The sequence below is a fragment of the Manacus candei genome, unplaced genomic scaffold, assembly GCF_025592945.1.
Source record: "Manacus candei isolate 608988 ecotype Guabito, Panama unplaced genomic scaffold, ASM2559294v1 h1tg000018l, whole genome shotgun sequence".
NCBI lineage: Eukaryota > Metazoa > Chordata > Aves > Passeriformes > Pipridae > Manacus > Manacus candei.
Window position 1 is genome coordinate 9702809 of NW_026138066.1, and position 22413 is coordinate 9725221.

At 40.6% G+C, this 22413-nt stretch overlaps 1 protein-coding gene across 2 annotated transcripts; it reads right to left on the reverse strand.

Moving 5' to 3' along the window:
• Window positions 1-48: 48 nt before the first annotated feature.
• On the reverse strand, window positions 49-17463 carry PWP1 (PWP1 homolog, endonuclein). Of its 2 annotated transcripts, XM_051784604.1 has the most exons (15): window positions 17316-17463; window positions 17173-17231; window positions 14776-14930; window positions 14250-14335; window positions 11892-11988; window positions 10243-10353; window positions 9337-9467; window positions 8706-8779; window positions 6447-6543; window positions 5505-5566; window positions 3645-3756; window positions 2903-2993; window positions 1946-2067; window positions 1387-1492; window positions 49-644 (listed from the first exon to the last, which is right to left on the reverse strand). In XM_051784604.1, exons 1-15 carry the CDS (start codon window positions 17379-17381, stop codon window positions 529-531), a joined length of 1485 nt encoding a protein of 494 aa, XP_051640564.1. In that variant the 5' UTR covers window positions 17382-17463; the 3' UTR covers window positions 49-528. The 2 variants fall into 2 exon arrangements, with proteins under 2 accessions (XP_051640564.1, XP_051640565.1); XM_051784605.1 differs by lacking the exon at window positions 5505-5566 and having other exon boundaries at window positions 3645-3785; window positions 17316-17418.
• Between the last annotated feature and the right edge of the window lie 4950 nt (window positions 17464-22413).

Below are 22413 nucleotides of genomic sequence, written 5' to 3' on the forward strand. Positions count from 1 at the left end.
TTTATTACCTGAGAACTACTCTGGAGATTTAAAAAGATACATAGAAGATATTTTAAAATCTGTATTAGAAATCTGTAAACCTAGCCTCAAGGATAAATTATCTATTTACACTTGTCATTTAATTCAGCTTTTGTTTATTTATTACACAACTGTTGGGTGAAGTATTTTTTCTTGTACCCTTAGAAGGTAGAAGATCAAAACCTTTGCAGTATTTAACAAACTTCAGGTAGCCAGAATGCTTTTCTAGTGACTGTTTCATTTTATATGTCAGCTTTACACATGGTAGCCCCTGTTTCAGGGATCATTATCTCAGGCAAAAGCAAGTGATTTAATCTTTCAAAGCTGGTAACAGAGGCAGGATCTTAAGAGCTTAACCACACCACCATGTTTCTTTGTCTGAGATAAAGAAGCCTGCAGACTGCAAGACACTAGAGTCATTTCCATGAGCTCTCACCTAACAGGGGGATTTGCAGAATACACATTAGGCATAGTCCCGTTAATTAGTCCTATTTTTTGATGTTTGGTCCATCATGATTCCATTGCTGTCTCCAAGTCGTTGCTGCTCCTGCTGGCTGTGGAGCTGGAAGCCATGGAGTTGGCACTAGCCAGAACCAGTCTCTCTCTGTTTCCAAAAACTTCATTCACTGCAATACAGACAGGGGATTGCTTACATGTTACTCTGATGAGTACTCAAGATGACTACAGCAAGTATAGCATGGTGAACACCATGGAATGGAATGGAAATCCTAACCTGATGCAGTTTCAAAGCTTTTCCCCTTGCCCCAAGTAGAGACTTGAAGGTTACATGTCAGAAAAATCATCTGCATATGATACTTTAATTACAATTCCTGTTATTTTTCCCTCAGAGCATCTAGAGGTTTCCCTCTGCATAATTCTGTACCCATAATTCTGTACTGTGAAGTGGATGAGGTTTGAAGAGCACAACATTAAGTTTAAATAATTTATTTCTGGCTTTAGTCTCTCTGGGTTTCCACCAAGCTCTTAAAAGCCTTCTCCAAAAATTCATGCCATTTAGTTACATGTAGCTACAACAACTGATCAACCCAGTCCTCACTTTTATTCCCACAAGTACTCAAAGAATGTGGTACCTGATTACACCAGGAACATTAAGAAAAAAATAAAACAGATATAAGAAATCGGGTGTTACGCTTCAGCTACAAGAAAATAAATCATGTCAAACAGTTCTCCAATTTAGAAAAAAAACCAACACTTTTTGAAGCTGAAAATGTGAACACCATAGGCAGTCATTGGGTATGTAAAAATACTAACCTACAGTTTCTCTCAGAGCCACAATACATTACTGAATACAAATACATCCTGCAGGCAAGGGGAGAACCACAATATTCAAAGAAATGAGAACATTACCTGCAGAAATCTTGCTTATATCCCAAACACGCAGCCCTTCTCGCTCTCCTCCAAAGGCAAAAACAAATGGGAAGTCAGGGCAGCAAGCTGCACAGAAGAGAACACCCTGGGAGGGTGGAAGAAAGAAGAGGATTATTTTTTTAAATATAATCTTTCTAAAATGAATTTGTCATCTGAAAATACTTTCTACCAAGCAAGTTGTAACAAACGTAATCTCTTTAAGTTTCCCGAAACTTCTTTTGTAAAGACACAAAATGAAAGTCAAGAGCTGCTAAGTATAAACAGTAAATCACATCTTTGTCTTGAATGTGGCAGGTGCAGGCTGGAGCACCTATAGTTCTACTCAGAACATTGTATCTGGAATTTGGGTCTGAGGCTTTGAAGCAGTCTGCCAATTCCATGTTGAATACTGCACTGGAATGATTTATCCAGAACATACAGATGTTTTTTCCCCTAAAAGATGTTAGGTAAAACAAAATTCAAACCAGACAAAAAAAGAATAAGCAGATGTAGTTTATATATAAAACTTACTGGAATCAAGAAATAAATATTACTATACCATTTTCATATCCCTGGAATGGACTAAACTTGGTCTGTCTCCCAGGATATCCCAGATTTTCACGTATTTGTCAGCAGATGATGTCACAAGGCACCCTTTAACCTGACTGCTTAGCTGTAGCCCTGGAAGATTAACAGTGCAGCCATGTGAGAACCACTGTTTCACAAAGATGAGGATACATTTTGAAGTCATGAGAACAACCTCAGTATTATCCTCACACAAAACTCTGTTCCAGCACAAAGGAGCAAAACATTAATGAAAATTTCATCCTGCTCCCTGTAGTGAGATTAAAAGCACCGTGTAGGCCTATTTTGTCTCAATCCAACAACGATAACACTGCAAAGACATGCTTGTTCTACTTCTTACTTAACATAACCTGCTTCCCCAGGTAGCTTTCTTCATTCATTTGCCAAAGACCATCTTGCTTGCTGTCCAAGATGATGGGGCATGTTCATACAATCTCATTTTAGACACCTGATCAGGGACTTCAGGTTCCTTTTTGGAAGCTCCTACACTGACCAAATTAAAGTAGCCTAAAGGAGGCAGTGTGAAAACCTTCCCGTGTGCCATACCTAAATCATCCTCAGAGTGAGTCAGTATAAAATAATTACAGAGAGAGGAGGTAAACATAGTTCATAATCCTAGACCAGATTCCATCGTTTTTGTATTTCCTCATCCAAAAAAAAAACCAAAAACCCACAAGGAGTGTGTCGCAAGTGAATTAGTCTGTTTTTACATGCTTATTCATGACAGTCACTGAGGAAAGTTCACTGTTGTTAAAATACTGTGCTTTCAATGGCTTCTCAGCAGAGATTTGCTTCACATGTCAGCTACCATGATTACATGCATGACTTAATTGTTAAACAAGGAATCACTACCACCTCAGTCCTATAGGTTAAAGGCATCTTCCAGATGTGCTTTGCCGCTGGGGACCAACAGGACATGCAGGCAGTTTACCTGACACCTCTTCATCATGGGCTTTCAGAGTAAACAGGGGCTTATCAGATCGAGCATCCAGACAGTACACAAAACCATCCTCTGTGCTTGCCTGAGAAAACCACAACATTTAAAAAACAAACAGTCATCATCATTCATTTGGAAAAAAACTTCCTATGAAATAATACCCACCCTCAAGTAAATCCCTGAGGCAGACACTGCTCTGTAGGGCATGTTACACTGTTCCCAGGCCTGAGCCTCCGAAGTCAGTCTCCATCCAGTTGCTGCCCAAGCCATTCTACGTACCTAAACTATGCTGCACTGGATTACATGGAAGTACCAGCCGGGAGGACGGTGCCCTCTAGCGCTGACTTGAAACACTGAACCAACATTCAGGATCTTAGTTCTAATTAGCTACTTCTCAGTTGCATTTGCCTCATTACATGAAACACAACAGCAACTATGCAACGAAAAATATATCCCAGCCACTGAACACTGTAACAACATGACAAAGATGCCACCTCTGGAGTGCAAAAGCAGCAGCATCAATAGCTGTTCTACTGTCACAATGAAGATACCAAATAAGTAGCTGGTCTAAATATGCCTGTTGAAAAAACTACTTAAAAACATCCTCCCCTGGAGCATTTTCATAATAAGCAGCACAAACCATACAACTGTCCATCAGCTCCATTATGATTCAGAAACATTATGAACACAAAAATGCAGGTTAAAACAGCCCAAGAATAGAAAAGCATGTACTCACTAAGAAATGACAAGGTGAAAAGTGATTCCAAATTACTCTCTCAACTTGACCACTAAACCTCCACACTCGATGGTTATCTTGTGGGTTTCTGCAATCATACAGCACCGTTGATCTATGGGAAAAAGGGACAGGAAATAAAATCTAAAAAAAAAAAAAAAATCAGGGCAGAACATTCTGTGACATAGTTTGCTTTACCACCAGCATCTGAAGAAGCTCCATGTAAACTATAATTAAAATGGAAACAGCTTCACTACTTAGACTTCCAATTCAATAAGATTAAAATCTCGCAGATAAGCACAAGCTTTTTTCATGTGCTTCAAAGTTTCATCTTGGTTATGAACAGTCATTCTATTGAAACTAAGCAAACAGAGCTTGAATTTACTCAATACATAAGATACTTATCACACAGGAGACCATAATTATGCAAATATATCACTTAATTATGAACAGACTTCAGTAAAGTCAAGTAATGATGTACTAATTAGGAAATCATTTTGTGATATATATTAACACATTTTCAAATATGCTTTAGTAAAAAGAAATTTAAAAAAATAAAAATCAATCTTTACAAGTAGTTAGAGAAACACTACTCCAAAAAGGAGAGAGTAGATGGAAGTTAGAGGATCCTCTGGGATTCTTTACAGATATGTGCTCGGCCCAGTGGCTGTAGAATCTGTCCCAATTCAAAAAGCTCCTGGGTGCAAATGCAAGGGAGGAGTGGTCATGTCACTGCAGGGACATCTCACTGCAATCAACATCCACAGCCTAACCCACTCCCACCCTATCCTGTAATTAAAGCAAAAGAAATGTGATCTCGGTTTCCCAGCTCTTTCACCAGGCATTTCACACAACAGCTTTTTAACAGTCTGATTTTCAGGCTATGAAGGCATCTGCCACTATTCACTGAATAGCCTGTGGTCCTGGCAAGGCTCTGCAGGAAAAGTCCACAAAGGCAGTCTACTGGTTTACAGAGGTCCATGGTATCAAAGGGATAGCTGAAGAGGGATTGACTAGCTGGTCTCAACATTTGGACTTTATCCTTTTATCAAAGGAAGTCAAAGGGAAGGAAATAGACACAGTTTCCTAACAGAGGCAAAAGGTTTTTCTCCGATACTTTCACTTAAGCAGATGTAGCAAGAGTGTAACAGAAGCCAGAGAAGACCAAGGTTTGGCTAAAGACTGACAAGTCTATAAATATTTTAACACAAGGACAAAGTCTTAAAAGCAGAATAAAAAATTCAACATAAGAAAATCATGGTCATAGAACAAAATTAAAAGTTACCCCATTGAGATGGGAGAACAGAGAGGAAGTTTTTTGGCTAGCAGGGCTTGTAAGAACTGGCAGTTACAGAGCTATCCAAGTTTGCAGACACAAACCTTTTCTGAGCATATCCAGGCTGCAATCAGAGGAGACAGCCCTTTACACTTTGGCTATGGCATGGCTAGAAAGGCTGTAGGGAGTGGTCTGGGATTTTAAGGTCCCTCATCCCCCCCAACCCTGGCCTTACAGGTTGGCAAAACCTGGGCAAGTTTTCACAGGAATAAAAAGTGACACAGTTCTAATGCAGAAAATCCCATAAGGACAAATGAAAAAATAAGTTCAGTTTGGAACAGACACCTGGCACAAAAAATGTCAGTCCAGATGGTTAAAGCATTTGGCCACCTCCAAAAAAGAGGTAAGGAAAACCACATTTTGGCCACATACAAACCTGGCTAGCTTGCTGGAAAAAAATAACAGCATTACTCAAATTGGCAGAGTTATAAAAAAATGAAAAAGAAAACACAAAACAACCTAATGGGCTTAACTGAATACTAATACCCTCCCTATGTGCAACATTTGAAAACATTACCCTGACATACTTATCGAACGATCCAGAAATAAGGGTCTGAGTTTCAAACGGATGAAACTGCAATGTCTGCACCTGGATAATGGAAGATTTTATATAACACACATACACAGGAACTTTCTTGGAACAAAGCACAACCACCCCTTCCCCAAGCCAGCACATTTTCCCCCCAAAAAAACACCCTAATGAGCGTGTTGGTACTCTAATTGCTTATAAAATAGTGCAAGAGATGCACATTGCTTCAAACACCCCCACCTGGTGGAAACAAAGTATTTTCCAATATAATTTAACTGAACAGGACCCCCTGCCCCCTTTCTGCCCTAGATTAAAAAAAAAAAAAATAAAAAAGCTAGAGGAGGTAAAATAAATATCTGCTTCCAGTTTGGGGAGAAAAAGCAGATGTTAACAAAAAATGAAAATTAGGAGTTTGTCAAGGGCAGTGACTTTGTTAGAAGCAAAATAAGGTTATAACTCTTAATAGCTAGCCTTCACATTTTAATTACTATGAGATTAATTCATTTCTGACGTAACCACCACTATGGTATTTTAGTCTCATTTATTTTAAACCTTTTTCACCCAGAACAAACTGTAACTGACACTCATTGTTCCCTTAAGAGAGAGTTCTAGTTTGACCTCTGCTCAGACATCTATTTTTGTAGCTTATACCAGCATTATTAGATTCTCCATCATTAGGCCTTTCACAGAAAGGCATTTTAAAAACTGCTGTAAATCTTTGCTAACTTTCTAAAGGATAAGTTAGATAACATTTTAAAAAGCAAATGCAGTGTTGTTTACAAAAGCAACTAATTAAGAAATTTAAACAATTCTGCACAGTTGTTAGAAAATTACAGAATTGTTGTTCTGAGGGTTCAGGACCAAGCAGTTAATGAAAAACTGCAGTTATTTTTTTTCCTCTGTATTTTACCATGGAAGAAACATAGCAATTATTACATACCTTGTCTGTATGTAGCGTCAGGCTGGCTGCTGGCTTACCCACAGACATATCCCACAGAATCACAGTATTGTCAGCAGATGCACTTGCTAAAACATTCCTGATAATGGACCAAAAAATCAGTTTTAGAAGTCTTTACACAAACAAATAATGGTGAAAAATCCAAAATACATACAGAGCCCAATTCTGAGAACAAGTACACTCTAGTCTATAGACTATGTCTCTCAAGCCTGAGGATTAACTCCTGGAAGGCAATTATAAATTACAAGTAAAGACTACAAATAGGCTATATTACATTACATTAGTAGAACACTTACAACAACAGCAACAGTTCTGCTTGTAATTCCCCCTGACATCACTTAAAATATCATCTACTCAAAGATTTCTCAAAAAACCCCGAAGTAATAAAGGCTTTTAGGCACTTTCTTTCCTTTGACATTAAACAGCATTTTATTACCTATGCAAAACTTAGTTTTATTTGCATATGCATACAGCCAAGAGCCAGACAAACCTGTTTTTAAAGTATTTTGCTAATATCTGATTGTTTATATAACCACTGAAGACCCAACACAGTACACCCTTCATAGACTGCTGAAAGTAATCACTAAAATTTCAGTTAGTTTACAGACCCCACATTTCAACTTGAATTTGACCAATTGTGTTGAGCTATAAACACAGTTTAAAAGTTTAATCAGAAAAAAAAATCAGAACATTCCCAAAAGCCCGTCAAACACACAGTATAATTTCTACCATTGCTTCATTGCTCTTAAAATCAGATCTAATACCTCAACATGTTGCTTCTGATTGAAACTGCTTCTCCCTCCACTTTTTATATTAACCAAGTGTTTCTGACTGAAAGAGTTAATATTCTCCTGGAAACGCTGTTTTCCCAAGCAGTGTTACAAGGGAAAGTTAAGAAAATGCACAGTGAAGGCTGTAAGAACATTTTACAGTAACACCATTGTGACCTACAGGCAGAAAGTTATTTGTAGAGAGCTGTCACAACAAGCCTTGCTTAAAAGAAAGAAACAACAAAAAACACATTTGAAATATAAGCTGCTCCAAGGAGTTCCTTGTTTCGTCCATAACCTTCCCTCTTCAGGGCTGTTTTTATTTCCTGAGAGATCTACCAATATCAATGAACTGTAACTCAGCACATTACAGAATTATGCATTTCAGACACTTAGCAATTGAAACCATAATTTTTTCTATACTTGTCTGTGTATTATCGCCAGACAACCATGAAAGGTACATGAAAGCTACTCTTTCTGTAAGATTGATGGACTGATCACTACCACACTCTTTGTCTACGTGTATAATTTAAGAACAATAGACATTACCCTGTAAATTAAGAGTGCAATTTATGTACACTTACTGAGGTCCACGTGGGTGTTTTATTCTTCAGTATCTATATAAGAAAGCCCTACAAGTGAAAGCTTACACCTGCTCAGAGTATTCAGAGTTGACTATGCTCATCTTCAGAGGAAGAGGCATCTCTGACAGCGGGAACAGAAAAATTAAAAAATTCACAAACAAAATAAATTATCCTGTGTCTGACTGGAGCAGTTTCAAGACCCATGCTGAGATTCCTCTGATAGATGAACTCTTCACAACCACCTAACCGATAAAAACCCAGCAGCATCTTTTACTTCAGTCAGCACATTGTCCTTGACCCCTGCTCCAAGATGGGCCACATTTGTGTTGCTTCAATAGCAGCACTTCATTGTTAGTTGATTCGGGCAACAGGGAATTCTCTCTGCCAAGGATAACCCAAAGGCTAGAAGCATTTCATTTCTGTAACTGTGCTATTAGGGCTTTTACACTCTCTTTTCTGTTCACAGCTCTGGGGCAAAAGCTAGAGGGAAAAAAACAGAATAGCAAGAACCTTCTTCTATAAATCTACTTGTATCTCTTGAAATGGTGTCTTAGGTCACTGGCAGATCAGTATAGCTCTGGGGAGCCCTTCTGCTTCTCCAGTTTGTACATGTGAAATGTAGGCGATTTATCAAATGGCTCAGATCTACCTCTGCCCTGCCTTTAGCTGGAAAACCTGCAAACAAAAAGTGATCTGCAGCAATATGTAAATACTTAAAAAAAATAATCAAGAGTTCTAGTTTTAAAAAAAGAATAAAATGGGGGTGTATTTTTAAGAATGGACTAATTTCAGAAGGGCTTTCAAGTTTTTGGACTTTGAGTGCACATTGTATGCCTAATTAAGAATGCAAATTTGTAACATCCATTGTTATTCAAGTGTTCTTTTACCTGCTTTGTTTATTCCATGAAAGATCAAGCACAGCATCAGTATGTCCTTCCACGGTCCCTTCTGAAGACAGACTCTGTGTACACACATACAAAATAAACAGGCTTGAAAATTACAGCTTCAATGCAAGCCAAGCATCACCCCGCATTAGCAAGAGTTCCTAAATGTCTTCACCAACAATTTCATATTAAATTACTCCTGCAACACAGCTTTTGAGAGAACTGTCTCTGCACTGCCTGCACCTTGCCTCCTACCCCAGATCTCAGACTGCTCCATTCACAGCTGGTGGGGCTCACAGAACTGGTTACTCCAGTAAAAGAAATCCCACTGTTTCCAGCGACCATGCAACTTCTTCAGCTTGTTTCTAAACACCCCTGGCAGTTCCCTCTTTCACCTCCCAATTAACTGAGCTTTAGGTCCTTGTAACTGCCAGCTCCTAGAATTCCAATTTCAAATGGTTAAGATGCAAGGCTTACTGGGACAGCAACTGGAAATCAACCATAAGCCACCCCACTCCTCTTCTGCTCTTAACTACTCAAGAACAATTAGCAAATATTGTAGGAAAAAAAAAAGGCATTCTCTCTGCCCTAAGTTTCCTCCATCCAAGCAGACAAATAATTTTACAATACTTACTTTCTTTCCTTTCTTTTTCTTCTTTTTCTCTTTCTTGCCTCCAAGAGAAAACACTGGTTCTAAGGATTCTACTACATCAAGGTCCCAAATGTCAATAACTGGGGTCATGTTACCCACTGCAACATAATTTCCTACAAGCAGAAACCCAAATGCAACCGCATTTATTTAGAGTTATGAAATATCATATTTGGCAATCCAGCTGTTGCTTATTTCTGTGATTAAGTAAAACTTATGTGCCACAGTCTTCTACTTGAACATATTTGATGTTTATAACTGACAAGGAGCAATTTAAAAATATCAGCTGACAGCAGATGTTGCCAGAAAAAAAATTTACTTTGTTTTCTTCCCCTTCAGTACAAGTAACTGATCAAAGAAGTTGTATAAAGTTCCATGTTTTGTTTGTTTTTAAAGGAAAAAACAAACCAAACCAAAACCACATCCCCTGTACTATGGAAAAAGAAAGTATCTGTAAAACACAGGAAAAAGGTTACTAAATACGTAAATATATATAAATTTTTCTGTAGTTTACAGCTAATCACTGCATTGGACATAATGAATTTAAGCAAAAGCAACCTTTCATTTGCAAATGGAATATAAAGCAGATTATATTATACTAAGAGAAAAGCTTGCTCTGGTCTGCTAATTGACAATAACTTATATTTTTATAAACCCAGTTTATTTGTAATAAACCCGGTGTTTTAGTCAAATCACTTGTTACAGAAACATCACTAAAATGACTGTATCACCACACCAAAACACTTGATATTCAGTTTATCCTTCTTAACATCTTGGGTTTATTTCTGCTTGTACCTCTGGAAGAAATTATTTAGTGACAACATTACATTTATATACTTTGCAAGTAAAAATTATTTTAACTGGACATTTACAGGATTCTTTGTAATTTACCTGTTGATTCATCTGGATTAGGATCAAAATTCAACCACTCCAGACTTAGAGGGTAAGCAGGCAAGATAATATCATGATGTACATAAAATGAGTCCTCTTCGTGATTATAAACTGAAAAATAATTAAAGTTAAACAAGACATCATTGAAGAGGAAAAGTAAACAACTATAAAACAGTTCACTTCTGCAAAAGGCACATGTGGCAAAGACTAAATTGTAAAGGAGGTCTAGAATATAAATTTGGAACGTGTTCAGAGTTTTAGTGTAGAGGCCAGACCCTCCAAGTATGAATGTTATACTTAACAAAATTACACAAAACAAACACTCTCCTGTGTACTTTAGATAAAGAAGTGACAAGTTCAGCAAAGGTGCAATACTTTATTCCTAGCACACCAGACTACTTTATTTGTAAGATCACTTCAAAATAGATGCTCTATATCCAGCACTTTCTACATCAGAACACATTAATGGAGATTCAGACATTCACTTTACAGAATTAGCAATTAAAAAAAAGAATCATTCCAGATGAAATTTAAGTGGAAATGAAAGTAAAAGACAAACAGATTTTAAAGTAGAGGAAGCTTAAAAAGTCAGAAGAAGTTGCCTTTAGCATGTTGTACTGAGATACAGGAAGAGTTTCAATAAAGTAACCATACACTAAACACAGCATTCCCTGTAGCCAGCTATTTTTCTCATAATAAAATAACTTACTAGTTGGATAGCAAAGAAAAAACATTAATTATTTTAATAATATGTTACCATCACACACACAAAATTACTGTGCCATTTTTAAGTGCATGTGACAGATGTTCAGATAACTAAAGTTTTCAGTTAACAAAGTTGCCTTAGTAGTTAACCAAGACAGGGTTACCCAACGTTAGAAACTGCAGAAGCCCTTGCTATTGTTTTGTAAGTTTACACTGGGGAAAATGACACAGTTAATAAAGATGTTGGTATCTGAATAGATGCTGTCAAACATTTTGGTCGTGTTTCTTGCTTAAAATGAAATACTTTCCTTGCAGAAACAAGGACCATCACACAAATAGGCAGAACCACTCCCACAAAGAACCATGGTAAGAAAAGATGATAATTTCAGCACACTCAGTAGTACTCCTTGCTGCAACAAGAAAATCTCTTACACAGTAAAATTAAACCTATTGCTAGAAAAAGCAGTATTCAGGCCATATTAAGGACCATCTCTTCTAAAACTATGATGATAAAAGTGCTGATTCTTCTAGTCCTAGCTGTGGAAAGCCCATTTAAAGAAGCAAGGAGAAAGATGAAGGGAAAAACCCAACAAAATAACAAACTATTAGGGGATGCTTGCAGGATATGGAAAGTAAGACTGGAAGAAAGATTGTATGTTCAGAGAATAAAAATGCCATAGTATTTTCTAAGTCTCATAAGAAATTAAATAAGGAAAAGAAGTGCTATACAGCCTGAAAGAGGCAAGCTATCCTCTAAATAACAATAACTCCACATGAAATATTCTAGTCCTGGAAAGTGGCTAAAGAACAAAACACAGAGCAGAAGGGGAGAAAAAAACCTTACAAAAATCAGCCCACTCCCTCTTTGACACAACCATATGGCACAGGCTAGGCAAGACATATTCACTAAGTTCACTGTAAAGAACAAATCCTATTTTACTTACCATGGACCTCCAAACTACAGCAGTCTTTATCAACTCTGCCACAAAGGACAAGATTGTCATCTGGCTTAATCAAAAAGTCCTCCTGTTCATATTGCTCCTGAACAGCAAAAAGGAGAGGACAAGGGACGTTAAGCAATGCACATAAATGCACAGAACTACGTATGTTCAAAAGGCTGAATCAATGAGTAATTTTTAACCATAACAGAAAACAGTCGAAATCCAACACCCCAACGCCCACCCACCTAAAACCATCTTATGGTGATAAACAGAGAAAGGCAGGAACCAGACCCAAATCACAGGGAGACTGAATAGTCATTAAATAAATTAGTATGTGGACGTACCTGGATTTGTAAACACGTTTAATTACCAAATATGAAACCATATTTCAAGGCTATCATGATGCAGCCCACTGCTGAAAAGCACCACCAGGACATACAAAGCAAGCTTATTTCCTTCATGCTCCTGCTTCTTGACCATTTATATAGTATAACAGCATTTTACCCAATAAAGATACTGCAATTGCTCCTCACATAGAGGAAGAAATTCCAAGAGCATCAAAACACAGTCTGCTTCCTGCAAAATATTTCCCAAAAAGTACTGCCTACAGCTCTACTGGGCATTCAGCTATACCAGAACAGATGTAATCTCTCATCTGACTTTCACTATTACTGAGGAATGAAAGGCATCTGGGAATTTTTGTCAGTGAAAAACAAAGAACTGTACATAAGTCAATAGTCTCACAAGAGTACCACCTTTCAAATATACACCACATCCAAGACTTCTTGGACTTCTCGTTGCAGGTTTTTAATTTCTTTTTTTATTCACTTCAAGCATATTTCAATATTTGAATTCCATCAAGTCCTACAATTCTTTTAATTAATTAACTTAATGTTACACAATACTTAGTCTTCAACAGTACTAGCAGTAAATACCAAAAGACAACACAAAATCCATGTTGAAGAACTTGCAGAATCTGAGGAAAGAACTTGAGCATAGGAAGAAAGGCCTGAGAAAAAGGTGTTCACTTACTGTATATCTGGAAAAAGTTAGCTATTCTGACACAGAATAAATGCAGATCATATTCTCTCTGAATCCCTGTGTGAATAGCTCTTTGACTATAAAAATAACTTTTAAAGCATTTCTCTCCTCCACTGATACACAGGAGCAAGAAAAATCATCAGTGGAACACAGAGAAAGCAAACAGTGCCCCAAAGTGCACATAGCAAGTGAACTCCTTTTAGAGATAAGGTGAGTGCTTTCCTCCCTGAGCTTTGTACAGTATGTGAAGTCACCATAACGACTCCTTGTCATGTTTGACAGAGTTCCCTGACACAGAAACTAGACACTGTGGTGGAAGACTACAGCTAATATTTTCTTTCAATCTTGCTGGTTTTGTAAAGAATCCAGCACCCAGAAAAATCTCAGGATCTTTATGCTTAGAAGAGGTGACAAAGATTCACCTACTATCACCCAGCCCCAGATGATCACAGTTTCTGCTGGTTGCTCTCTGGATTGTCTCTTCTCACACAACCTCACCTTAGTTCTACCTGATTTCTGTAATCTTTCCACGTAAATTAAGTCAATCAAACTGCAATCTAGCCTTCTGAACTAAATTGGGGGATATTCTCTGGAATCTCTCCATATCCCAGTATTTTAGCCAAGGCAATACCAATGTTAAGTAGAGTAGCAGGATTACCTTGTGTCTTGCTTGCATCTTGTGCTGCATCCCTGTCCACCAGAAAAAGGCAAACAGCCACATAACAGGACAGTACTCTTGACACAACTTGTGTTAGGCTGCAGCCAGAGACTTCTTCACCCAGAGCAGAGCTCCTACACACCCAGCTCCTGCAAAAATGTTCCCCCTCTGACAGGTGCAAACTAACACAGGCAGAAGCAGCCAACAATACAGCACACTGTGCTTCTCTGTTTAACAGGGATGTATTTCCTCAGGCCATATCCCTAATTTGACACGTAGCCTGAGTCCACCTCAGCCCAATTTCTTACACAAACTGGTGGAAGGTGCAAGAGTCTTGCAGACTAGGAAATTTTCTAATTTGGGCCATTAGTGGCCTCAGATTTGTTATTTCTTCAAGCATTTTCTGTGTTCTACTAGATAGGTGAAAAACCACTCTGCATGGTTTAAATAATGAGCCTTAACCTTCTACTGAAATGCTAAAGGCACACAAAGAAGGGACTGTACAAAGCAACCTTGAAAGAAAAAAGTTCAGTCTGATCAAAAATCTGGTACACCTGTGAAAAAGGACTGCAAGCACTTACAGACCATAAGGTAGTGTCAAAAATTCAACTGATTTTTAAGTTTACGCTGTTTACAATATTAAACATTTTTTAAGTACTTACAGTGGTTTTTAGGGTGATGTAAGGATCATTATCATTACTCCCATATACTGCCAGAGTAGCCAAAGAGTCTCCAAGTTGTAAATCACCTAGACGGGAATTTCAGAACACTTTTAGACATGTCAGTGACAAGTGAAGTTAGAAACTCCTGTATTGATACCTGTATTACCTATAATGCAAAATATCAGGAGTGGGCTAAATGAACTTCCAAGTTTCAAACCCAAGTACCTTGGTAAGCTAAACTGATTGGAGCTTTCAGGGACTTCTGCCGCTCTGCTCCAGCACTACAGCAGAGGGAGTGACAATCTCTCCAACATGCTCTTGCTTTTACTGTCAGGGAGGGGGGCAGTGAATTGCTTCCCTCACTAAATGACTTCTGAAGCTGGGACAAGTGAATTATTAAAAATGTGAATTTCCAGCATCTGAAACTTAACACTGTGTAGTTTTAGGATATTAAGGTCTTAAGTACAACAAGAAGTGGAAAGGTTCTTCCCTTGCACTGCATATCTGATGTATAAATTTTTCTTACCCGTGTATTCCTCTTTATCGTAATTTTCCAAATCATATTCATCCAGTTCATGATCAGACAGGTCTTCATTGTTACGGGAAGACTGAGAGCTGCCAGCAACAGCCACATTCGTGTCCCCTGCTGTCTGATCTTCATTGTTGGCACCAGCACCATCCCTGTGGAAAGATACACATCCCTGAGAAATTGTGACAGACATGTACAACGCTTCCAGGTAATTATTTAGGGTACTGCTGTTCAGATTTCAGCACACAGTCCTAGCTGTTCACATGGGTTTCAAGTCTTTATGGCAATCATTTGGAAATCCATTCACTCCTTCCTGATCTTTTCCCATAATACAAGGCACCGTTATTCTCAGGTTTTCAGAGAAAGTTTTTCATTGAAAGTTTTCATGACACAATGTGGCATGAATTTTGCTCAACAAACTAAACCGTGTGTCTAAATCTGTTTCTCTTACACATTTCTTAACCTCACTTCTGTGCATTCACATGTCCAATTCATTCTTTCCTCTTTCTCCCCCCCCCCCACAGGCCCTGTCATGTGTGAGGACTCTTACATTTCTTAAAGATTTTTAAAACTTCATTTCCTCACACTTTCCATACTTACAATAGAAGGAAAAAAAAAACCAGCATAAAATCTATTAGGTAGGGACATTTGTGGATTACTTCTTATGGGATAAACTATGCAACTTGGAAACTTTATGGCAACAATTCTGTATGCACAAATTCATTCAGTAGAAGGAAATGTACACTAAACAATGGCTGAGAACATAACAGAGGTGTCTCAATGGAGCATGCTCCATAGAAACTCATCCCTGCTGAATACACTGTATTTCTGTCCCTCTGCATGTAAAATTCCCAAGCAACAATGAGCCAAGGCAGTTCTCAGATACGATCTCTGAATTAAATACCTGAAACTCTAAATCTCAGTTTGATTTGAGATCTCTGCACAGGAAAAAAAAATTGAGGTGTTGTAACAAATTTTACGAAGTACCAGCAACTATAAATAGATTATAACATCTTTGGTTGTTTCAGATGGTCGTTAAATTTCCATCCTGAAGTTTTACAGACTGTATAACAACCAGCACCTCAAATCTTTCCATGCTTTTGAAATTGCCAGAGAAAGGAAACCACTCAAAAAATCAAAAGTTCACACACATAAAGGGAAATGAGTAACACTACAGATAACAGAAACATTAAAACTTCATGAGTTAAGAAACTAACATAAAGTGAGAACTTCCAAATGTTTAAGACGATTTTGGAACCATTAGAAAACAAAACCAGAACAAAACACATTCTGGGATGAGACACTATTCAGCAATAAAGTCACTGCTTGATCCAAGAGAAATGGGGTGAATAATATTTGCCCAATTCTAAAAGCTTTTACAGTTCAATCACACACACCCTGGTACAACCACACACCCTACATAACTGAAACAGAATCAGAAATTCAAACCTACAGAGAACAATCTAACAGAAAAAGACCAGAAAATAGAACAATACCTTGATCTTTTTCTAGACAAAAGAGAGCCATTTTTCCTTGTTTTCTATAGGTTGTTTCATAAATATGTCACTTCTGTTACTCTTTTCATAAATACCTTTTCCTTAAAAGCAGAGTGACAAAACGCAACTACATAACTAAGACCTTCCAGTGCTGAGAGTTGTGATGTCTCTAGGTTCATCTGTGAGCCATAAACACACCCCTGAGTGATGTTCTGCCTTCTTTGCCACAGCATAAACACCACATCATTCTGAGCCCCACTGCGGCCTCCAGACTTCCTTAGATCGTCAAGTCACATCCTCAGCATCACTTTTTCACAGTCAGTTTGGGATTTCCATCTCGGTTTGCCACACCTCCAAAGCACCCACGGTTACAAACCCAACTTATTTTTCACTCCAGGCGGGAATGGCAGCTCCAGAGAGGACCAGGCCACAGACATCACGAGAAAAGCTCAGGGAGTCTGACAGCACCACAGCTGACAACTGAGAAACCACATGCGAACACAGCCTACCCTGTCATGGCCACAACGACTGCAGGATACACTTTAAGAACCACAGGATATTCTGAGCTGGAAGGGACCCATAGGATCATGGAGCGCAACTCCGAAGTGAGTGGCCCAAATGGATATCCAGCCCACAACTTCGGCATTATCAGCACCGCGCTCCGACGAGCTGAGCTAATCTCAGCGGAACTCCATCTCCGCACCGCCGCTCCTCCCGGGACGTCAGGCTCCCTCGGCACAGCGCTCCAGGAGGAACTCGTGCTGGCTGGTGCCGTCTCCACTTCTCGCTGCTGCTTCCCAAGCCGGCCCTCCAGGAGCTCCCTGGGCTGCGGGCAGGGCTGCCCGCGTTCGGCTCCAACCCCGCACCCAGCAGAGCCCCTCCCGCCGCCCCGGCTCACCCCAGCCTGTCCTGCGCTTCCTCGATGAGACCCTTCAGCTCCTCCTCGCTGAGCTGCACCTGCGGGGCGGACACAGAGAAGGGTGAGGGCGGCGGCGGGGAGAGCGGGCGGGGGTCCCCGGCCCAGCCCAGCCCCGGCCGCACCTTGTCGGGGGTCTCCTTGGCCACGCCGCGCCGCACCCAGGCGGCGCAGGGCACCGGGCAGCTCATGGCGGCACCGCCACCACGTGCGAGCGGGCCCGGCGCGCACCTCTGACGTCATGAGCGGAGAGGGTCCGCCCGCAACGGCGAGAACGGCGGGGGGCGGAGACAACTGGGTGACGTCATCTTAGAGCGACGAGGCAGCAGGCAGGAGGGCTATGGGGGGCGGGGCCTGCCCGGCGGAGGGGCTTGCGCGGGCGGGGCGGGCGCGGTTCCCTTCAGGGACCCGCCGGGCTGTCCTGGGGACGAGGAGGGGCACACGGCCGGGTACACGGCCCTATCTCCAGAGTTTTCACAGAATCACAGGCTCAGTTAGGTTGGAAACGACCTCCAAGATCATCGAGTCCAACCTTCCAGTCCTTCGCTTCCCACACTGGTTCGCGGCTTCCCCTCGCTTACTGGCAGAGACCTGCCCCGCCTGATATTCGCTTCCACTGAAATAACCCGCCCAAGTGAAAAGTTTAGAAAGGCCTTTTTTGTGAGAAGCCAGCGCGCAGTCGGGAGCAGCAGAGGGGTGCAGAAGTTGGGAGGGCCTGGCGTCTGCACAGGAGCAGCTGCTTTTTGCCCTCCCAAGTGTCAGCGTCCTGTACCAGCTAACTCCTTAAATCAGGGCAATAGGATAAAATGCCAGCTGGATTGTACAGGAAGGTTCTCTCTTAGTAACGTGCAGAAATCACTGTTTCCATCACCGGCATCTTAATTCAGGGGTAATTGCAAAGTACAGGGACGGGAAGTGGGGTTGGGCAAGGGAGGGTTTCCCAGGGTAAAGCTCAGGGACTTGGCAACAAAACTGCAGCTTGGCAGACACAATGGCCACATTATTTCATCCACACGTCACCAGACGACACCAGTGTAGCATTTTCATTTTTTTTACCCTGACTCTTCTGTGGTTCTGGCATGACAAATAAACATCTATCAAAATATTACTACTTCTTCACTACCCTGTTCTTTTCACCCATATGCAGTGTTTTATCTTAAAATAGACATAAACATACCAAGGCAAGAGTTGTGTCTTTCCCACTCTTCCTTGTAGTACCCTGGGGCATGGGCACGCAATCCTACCTGGGATCTAGGTAATTACTGATCTTGCATTTTTGTGTGCTTGCCTTTTTGCTGGGATGTTATTATTTGCTTTGCTGGTCACCTTCTCTTACAGTGTTCAAGAAATCCTTCTTGTCCTCCCATGTATGAATTGGCTACAGTTTGACTGTCAGTCTTCCTCCAGATTCTGAGGGAATTTTTGTGAAAGCAGATGCTACTCTCAAAGGATAGGCAGAGGGGAGTATTATGCAGCCAAGAGGAAGAAAGCAAGGTTACTTTCCAGTGGCTGTGGTTCCTGGATATGTCTTGGGGTTTTTTGTTTTGTTTTGTTTTGTTTTCCAGATATATACGTTTACAGTGTGGAGGTTCACAGAGCAAACAGCTGAGCCAGACTTGCTTTTACTGAAGCAATATCCAGAGGGGGCACACATGCTCTACCTTCCCTCCCACTGTGTACATAATCACAAAATAGCAGTGTATTGTGGTGCGGCTCAACAGCAGAAGTACCAAAAAAAAAAAAAAAGAGATAGAAAAGGAGGAAGGAAGGAAAGTAAAAATAGGTAGCAATTGTGCACGATGGATATTATAGCTTAGAGAACAGCAGTTAGTAGCAATAATTTTTTTCCTTTTGAGACCCAGTCCATAAATGCTGGGCAATCCTGATACTTCTCTTCATCTTACGTGCTGGGGATGCGCAGCTGGGTCTTCTTAAAAGAAAGACCATTCTATTAAATAAATTAGTGTTCCGTGGTGCCTTGGCAATCACAGACATGCAGCTGAAAGAGTGGTGCCTCAGGCAGGAAGCTCCCTGCAGACACCTGAGATAGTACCCGAGATCTAGTGCACTCCAGCCTGCTCACACCAAGGAATTGGATGGCCCATAGGTCATAACACACCAATAAAAAATGGCCTTCTTCATATTTAGTGTCCAAAGATGACTCAGCCACAGAGGTGTGAAGATTAGCAAATAAAGCAGATGTTAATTTCTTAATTTGAATGGAATTGTTACACAATCATTGGAGGAATTTTGGGACAAGCCCAAAGATCTGTCCTAATCAGGAATGAGGCTGTATAGGTGACAGAAGTCTCTGAACCTCTGCTAGGTTGAAGAAATGTCCATGAACAAATGTATCTGCAACAGGAGACAAGGACTCAAATGGCTGTCCTGGGAAGGGTGTGAGGACCAAGCTCAGATCCAGTGGAAATATAAAGGTCTTTGACCAGAAGAATTGTCATAAAATATTTTAATGACACAGCCTGTTCTGGACTGGCCCTAGGCCTTTCCTAAAAGTGATCTTCTAAAACCTAAAAGGATTAATTTCCACTCCCCTGGCCCAGATCAGAGATCAGACACAGGAGGGCTTGAATCTCTTAGACCTGATTCTTATCCTCCGATTAGGAGAGCTGAGTTTCTTTTTATCCCATTGAATATCTGCAAAGTAAGTCAAGACTTGACAGTAGCATTTGTCATTGTTTCAGTTTAGTCACTGATTCTGGTATCAGAAACTTCTGCTGGTCTGAAAGGAAAAGCACTAAACCTTGTCCCTCTTTCTGGATTTATATTTGACCCATCCTGACCTACTGCTATTTACCTGAGGATGCAAGTGCTGGATAGTTCTCATCAGGAGGAAGCATGTGCCTGAATCATCTTGTTCAAGGTGTTGTCATAAACATTCAGAAAGGTTCAGCTGGATTTAAATTTCCTAGCTAAGCAGAGCAAACTTTTGTTCTGGAGTGGATTTACCAGGTAAATAAAAGGGGATCAGTGGGAAAAGTCAGTAGCTCCTCCAAAGGGAGGGTCCAGCTTCTTTTTTAGGGGACATGTGGAGGTGCCCAGAGAGCACCTAGAGTATTCCTCTTCACATTAAGTCAGGATAGAAGACAGAAGAGAGCTGGTTGACAAAGGAGTGATGTTGAAGCAGCTGGTTCCAGCAGGCTCTCCAACAACTATTGGAAAACCTGAAGAGCTCCCCAGGCTTTGCAGAGACCTTGATATACCTTGCATCACAAAACTGTCACAGACACCGTAAACATTTCTAGAGTGACACCTGGAAGGTACTGCAAGGCCATGAAAAGATTCATACTGCAAATCATACAGGCTGTAAACAAGAAAACAAAGGGAATTTTATGTGTTTTGACAGAAGTTATGCTGTAAGTTTATCGCTGTGGTTCAGCTGACCTCTTCAGATGAGAAAAGGGGAAAGTGACCAATAGACTAGTATGGCATCTCACTCAATTTTTTTTCTGTTTTCTCAAATGAGCTGTAAAATACCAGTGTTGCAGTTCCAGAGATGCTAAACAGCTAAACTCAAAGTCACATAATCAAGAAATCCTCTAACTTATGAAAGAAAGAAAGGAGTACTTAAGAGTGACTTTGAAACACCAGTGGCAGACATCTAAGTCCTCAAGGTTACCTTTTGATTTTCTATTTGCATTCCCTGGACGTTTCTGTGAAACACAGAGAATGAATAGTGGGAGGAAACCAAAGAAATATCAGATCTCAGTAGGGCAGCATCTTGTCAAGGGAGATGGCATACCCTGTTTGCACACAGCAACATAGCCTGGAGGGAAGAACTCTCGAACTCATAGCTAGGCAGAAAGTTAAGTTTTCAGGTAGTTAAAACAAGGCTGCTTTGGTTTTCTTTCATCCATGATCTCCTTAAGGAGTTCTCTGGGAGAGCACAAACCTCCTCACTTTGAAAGATAAAACACCTTTTCACTAAAGCTTATTCTCCCAGATCTATCTTATTACTTTTAGTGCTCTTTGCTTAATATGGAATAAAATAGGTCTGTCACTTATCTTTTAGCTATGTCTAGTAATAAGTGTGATCTCAGTGTGAACCAGATACATGCGAAAAACATTAAAACCTTCTTGGGATACAGTAAAAATTGGGATACAGTAAATGTATTATCAGGACAGAGAGGTGTGCTTATAGAGCAGCTGCTTCCCTAGAATGTGTGCTAAGAGCTTGAGAGAGAGGATCCCACCATCCCTGCAATGACTGCTGTCAGATAGTGTAGGAAGGGAAAGAAATATTGTCAGTGCCCTCTCAGCAAGCTGGAGAAAAGATGGCTGGATATGGAGAATAGCTGCATTTACTACATACAGCCAATAAAGAAAAATAACTTTAAATGCATTGGTCTACCAGGGCCCAGGAGCAGAGAGTCAAAAGGAAAAGAAGTGTGTGGGAGACAAAGAACTAAGATGCACATGAAGGTAGAACACAGACAAAGATCTAGCAAGCCATTCTTGGCCAGCTTACAAAGAGAAAATGAAGTTGAAAAGAAGCACAGAACAATATAAAGTGCCTGAGGATTTACTAGTAAAGGAAAGTCAGTAAATATATGGGTATAGGAAAAAAAACCCCACAAGTAGCAGTGCTCCACGTGCTGGAACTCAGCCAAGTGATGTGAGTTCTGCCCCATAACCTCGTTCTCACATCAGATGGGAAGTGGGGTCTGTGTGCATTCCCCAGACATCCCTATACCCTCCAGCTCCAAGCTTTGCCAACCAGGGGTTCACAGTGTCAGCCTACACTTGGTTGAGCACCGGGAGAAGCAGCTCATGCAGGGCTACACTGTGCCTCTGAGGGCAGATGGACACCTCAAAACCCCTGAGACTCTCCCCTCTCCAGCACCATGGGAGCTATGGGGGAATTAGGGCCTGGATTTGTCTCAATGGCGGCACATCTTTATTTCCTCCATGTCTGAGTGTATTGCTCAGTGCTGGTTGCTTCAAACGTTCCTTATTCCAGGAGGAGATTAGTGCTTACAAAAGACACTGGCTCGTAGAGCAGAGGGGCTGATAAGCTCTAGGAAGGTAGCCAGGCTGTAGGGTCATGCTGGGTATGGCAGCCTGCAAGGATATGTGCCCAGGTTCTCAGACATCCTTCACCTTGCACTCTTACATCTTCATAGCAAAGCTTAGAGATAGCCAGCCCACAGGCCTACTCTGGAACAACGCTTTCATTGAAAGACTCATGGTCATTAAAATATAAAG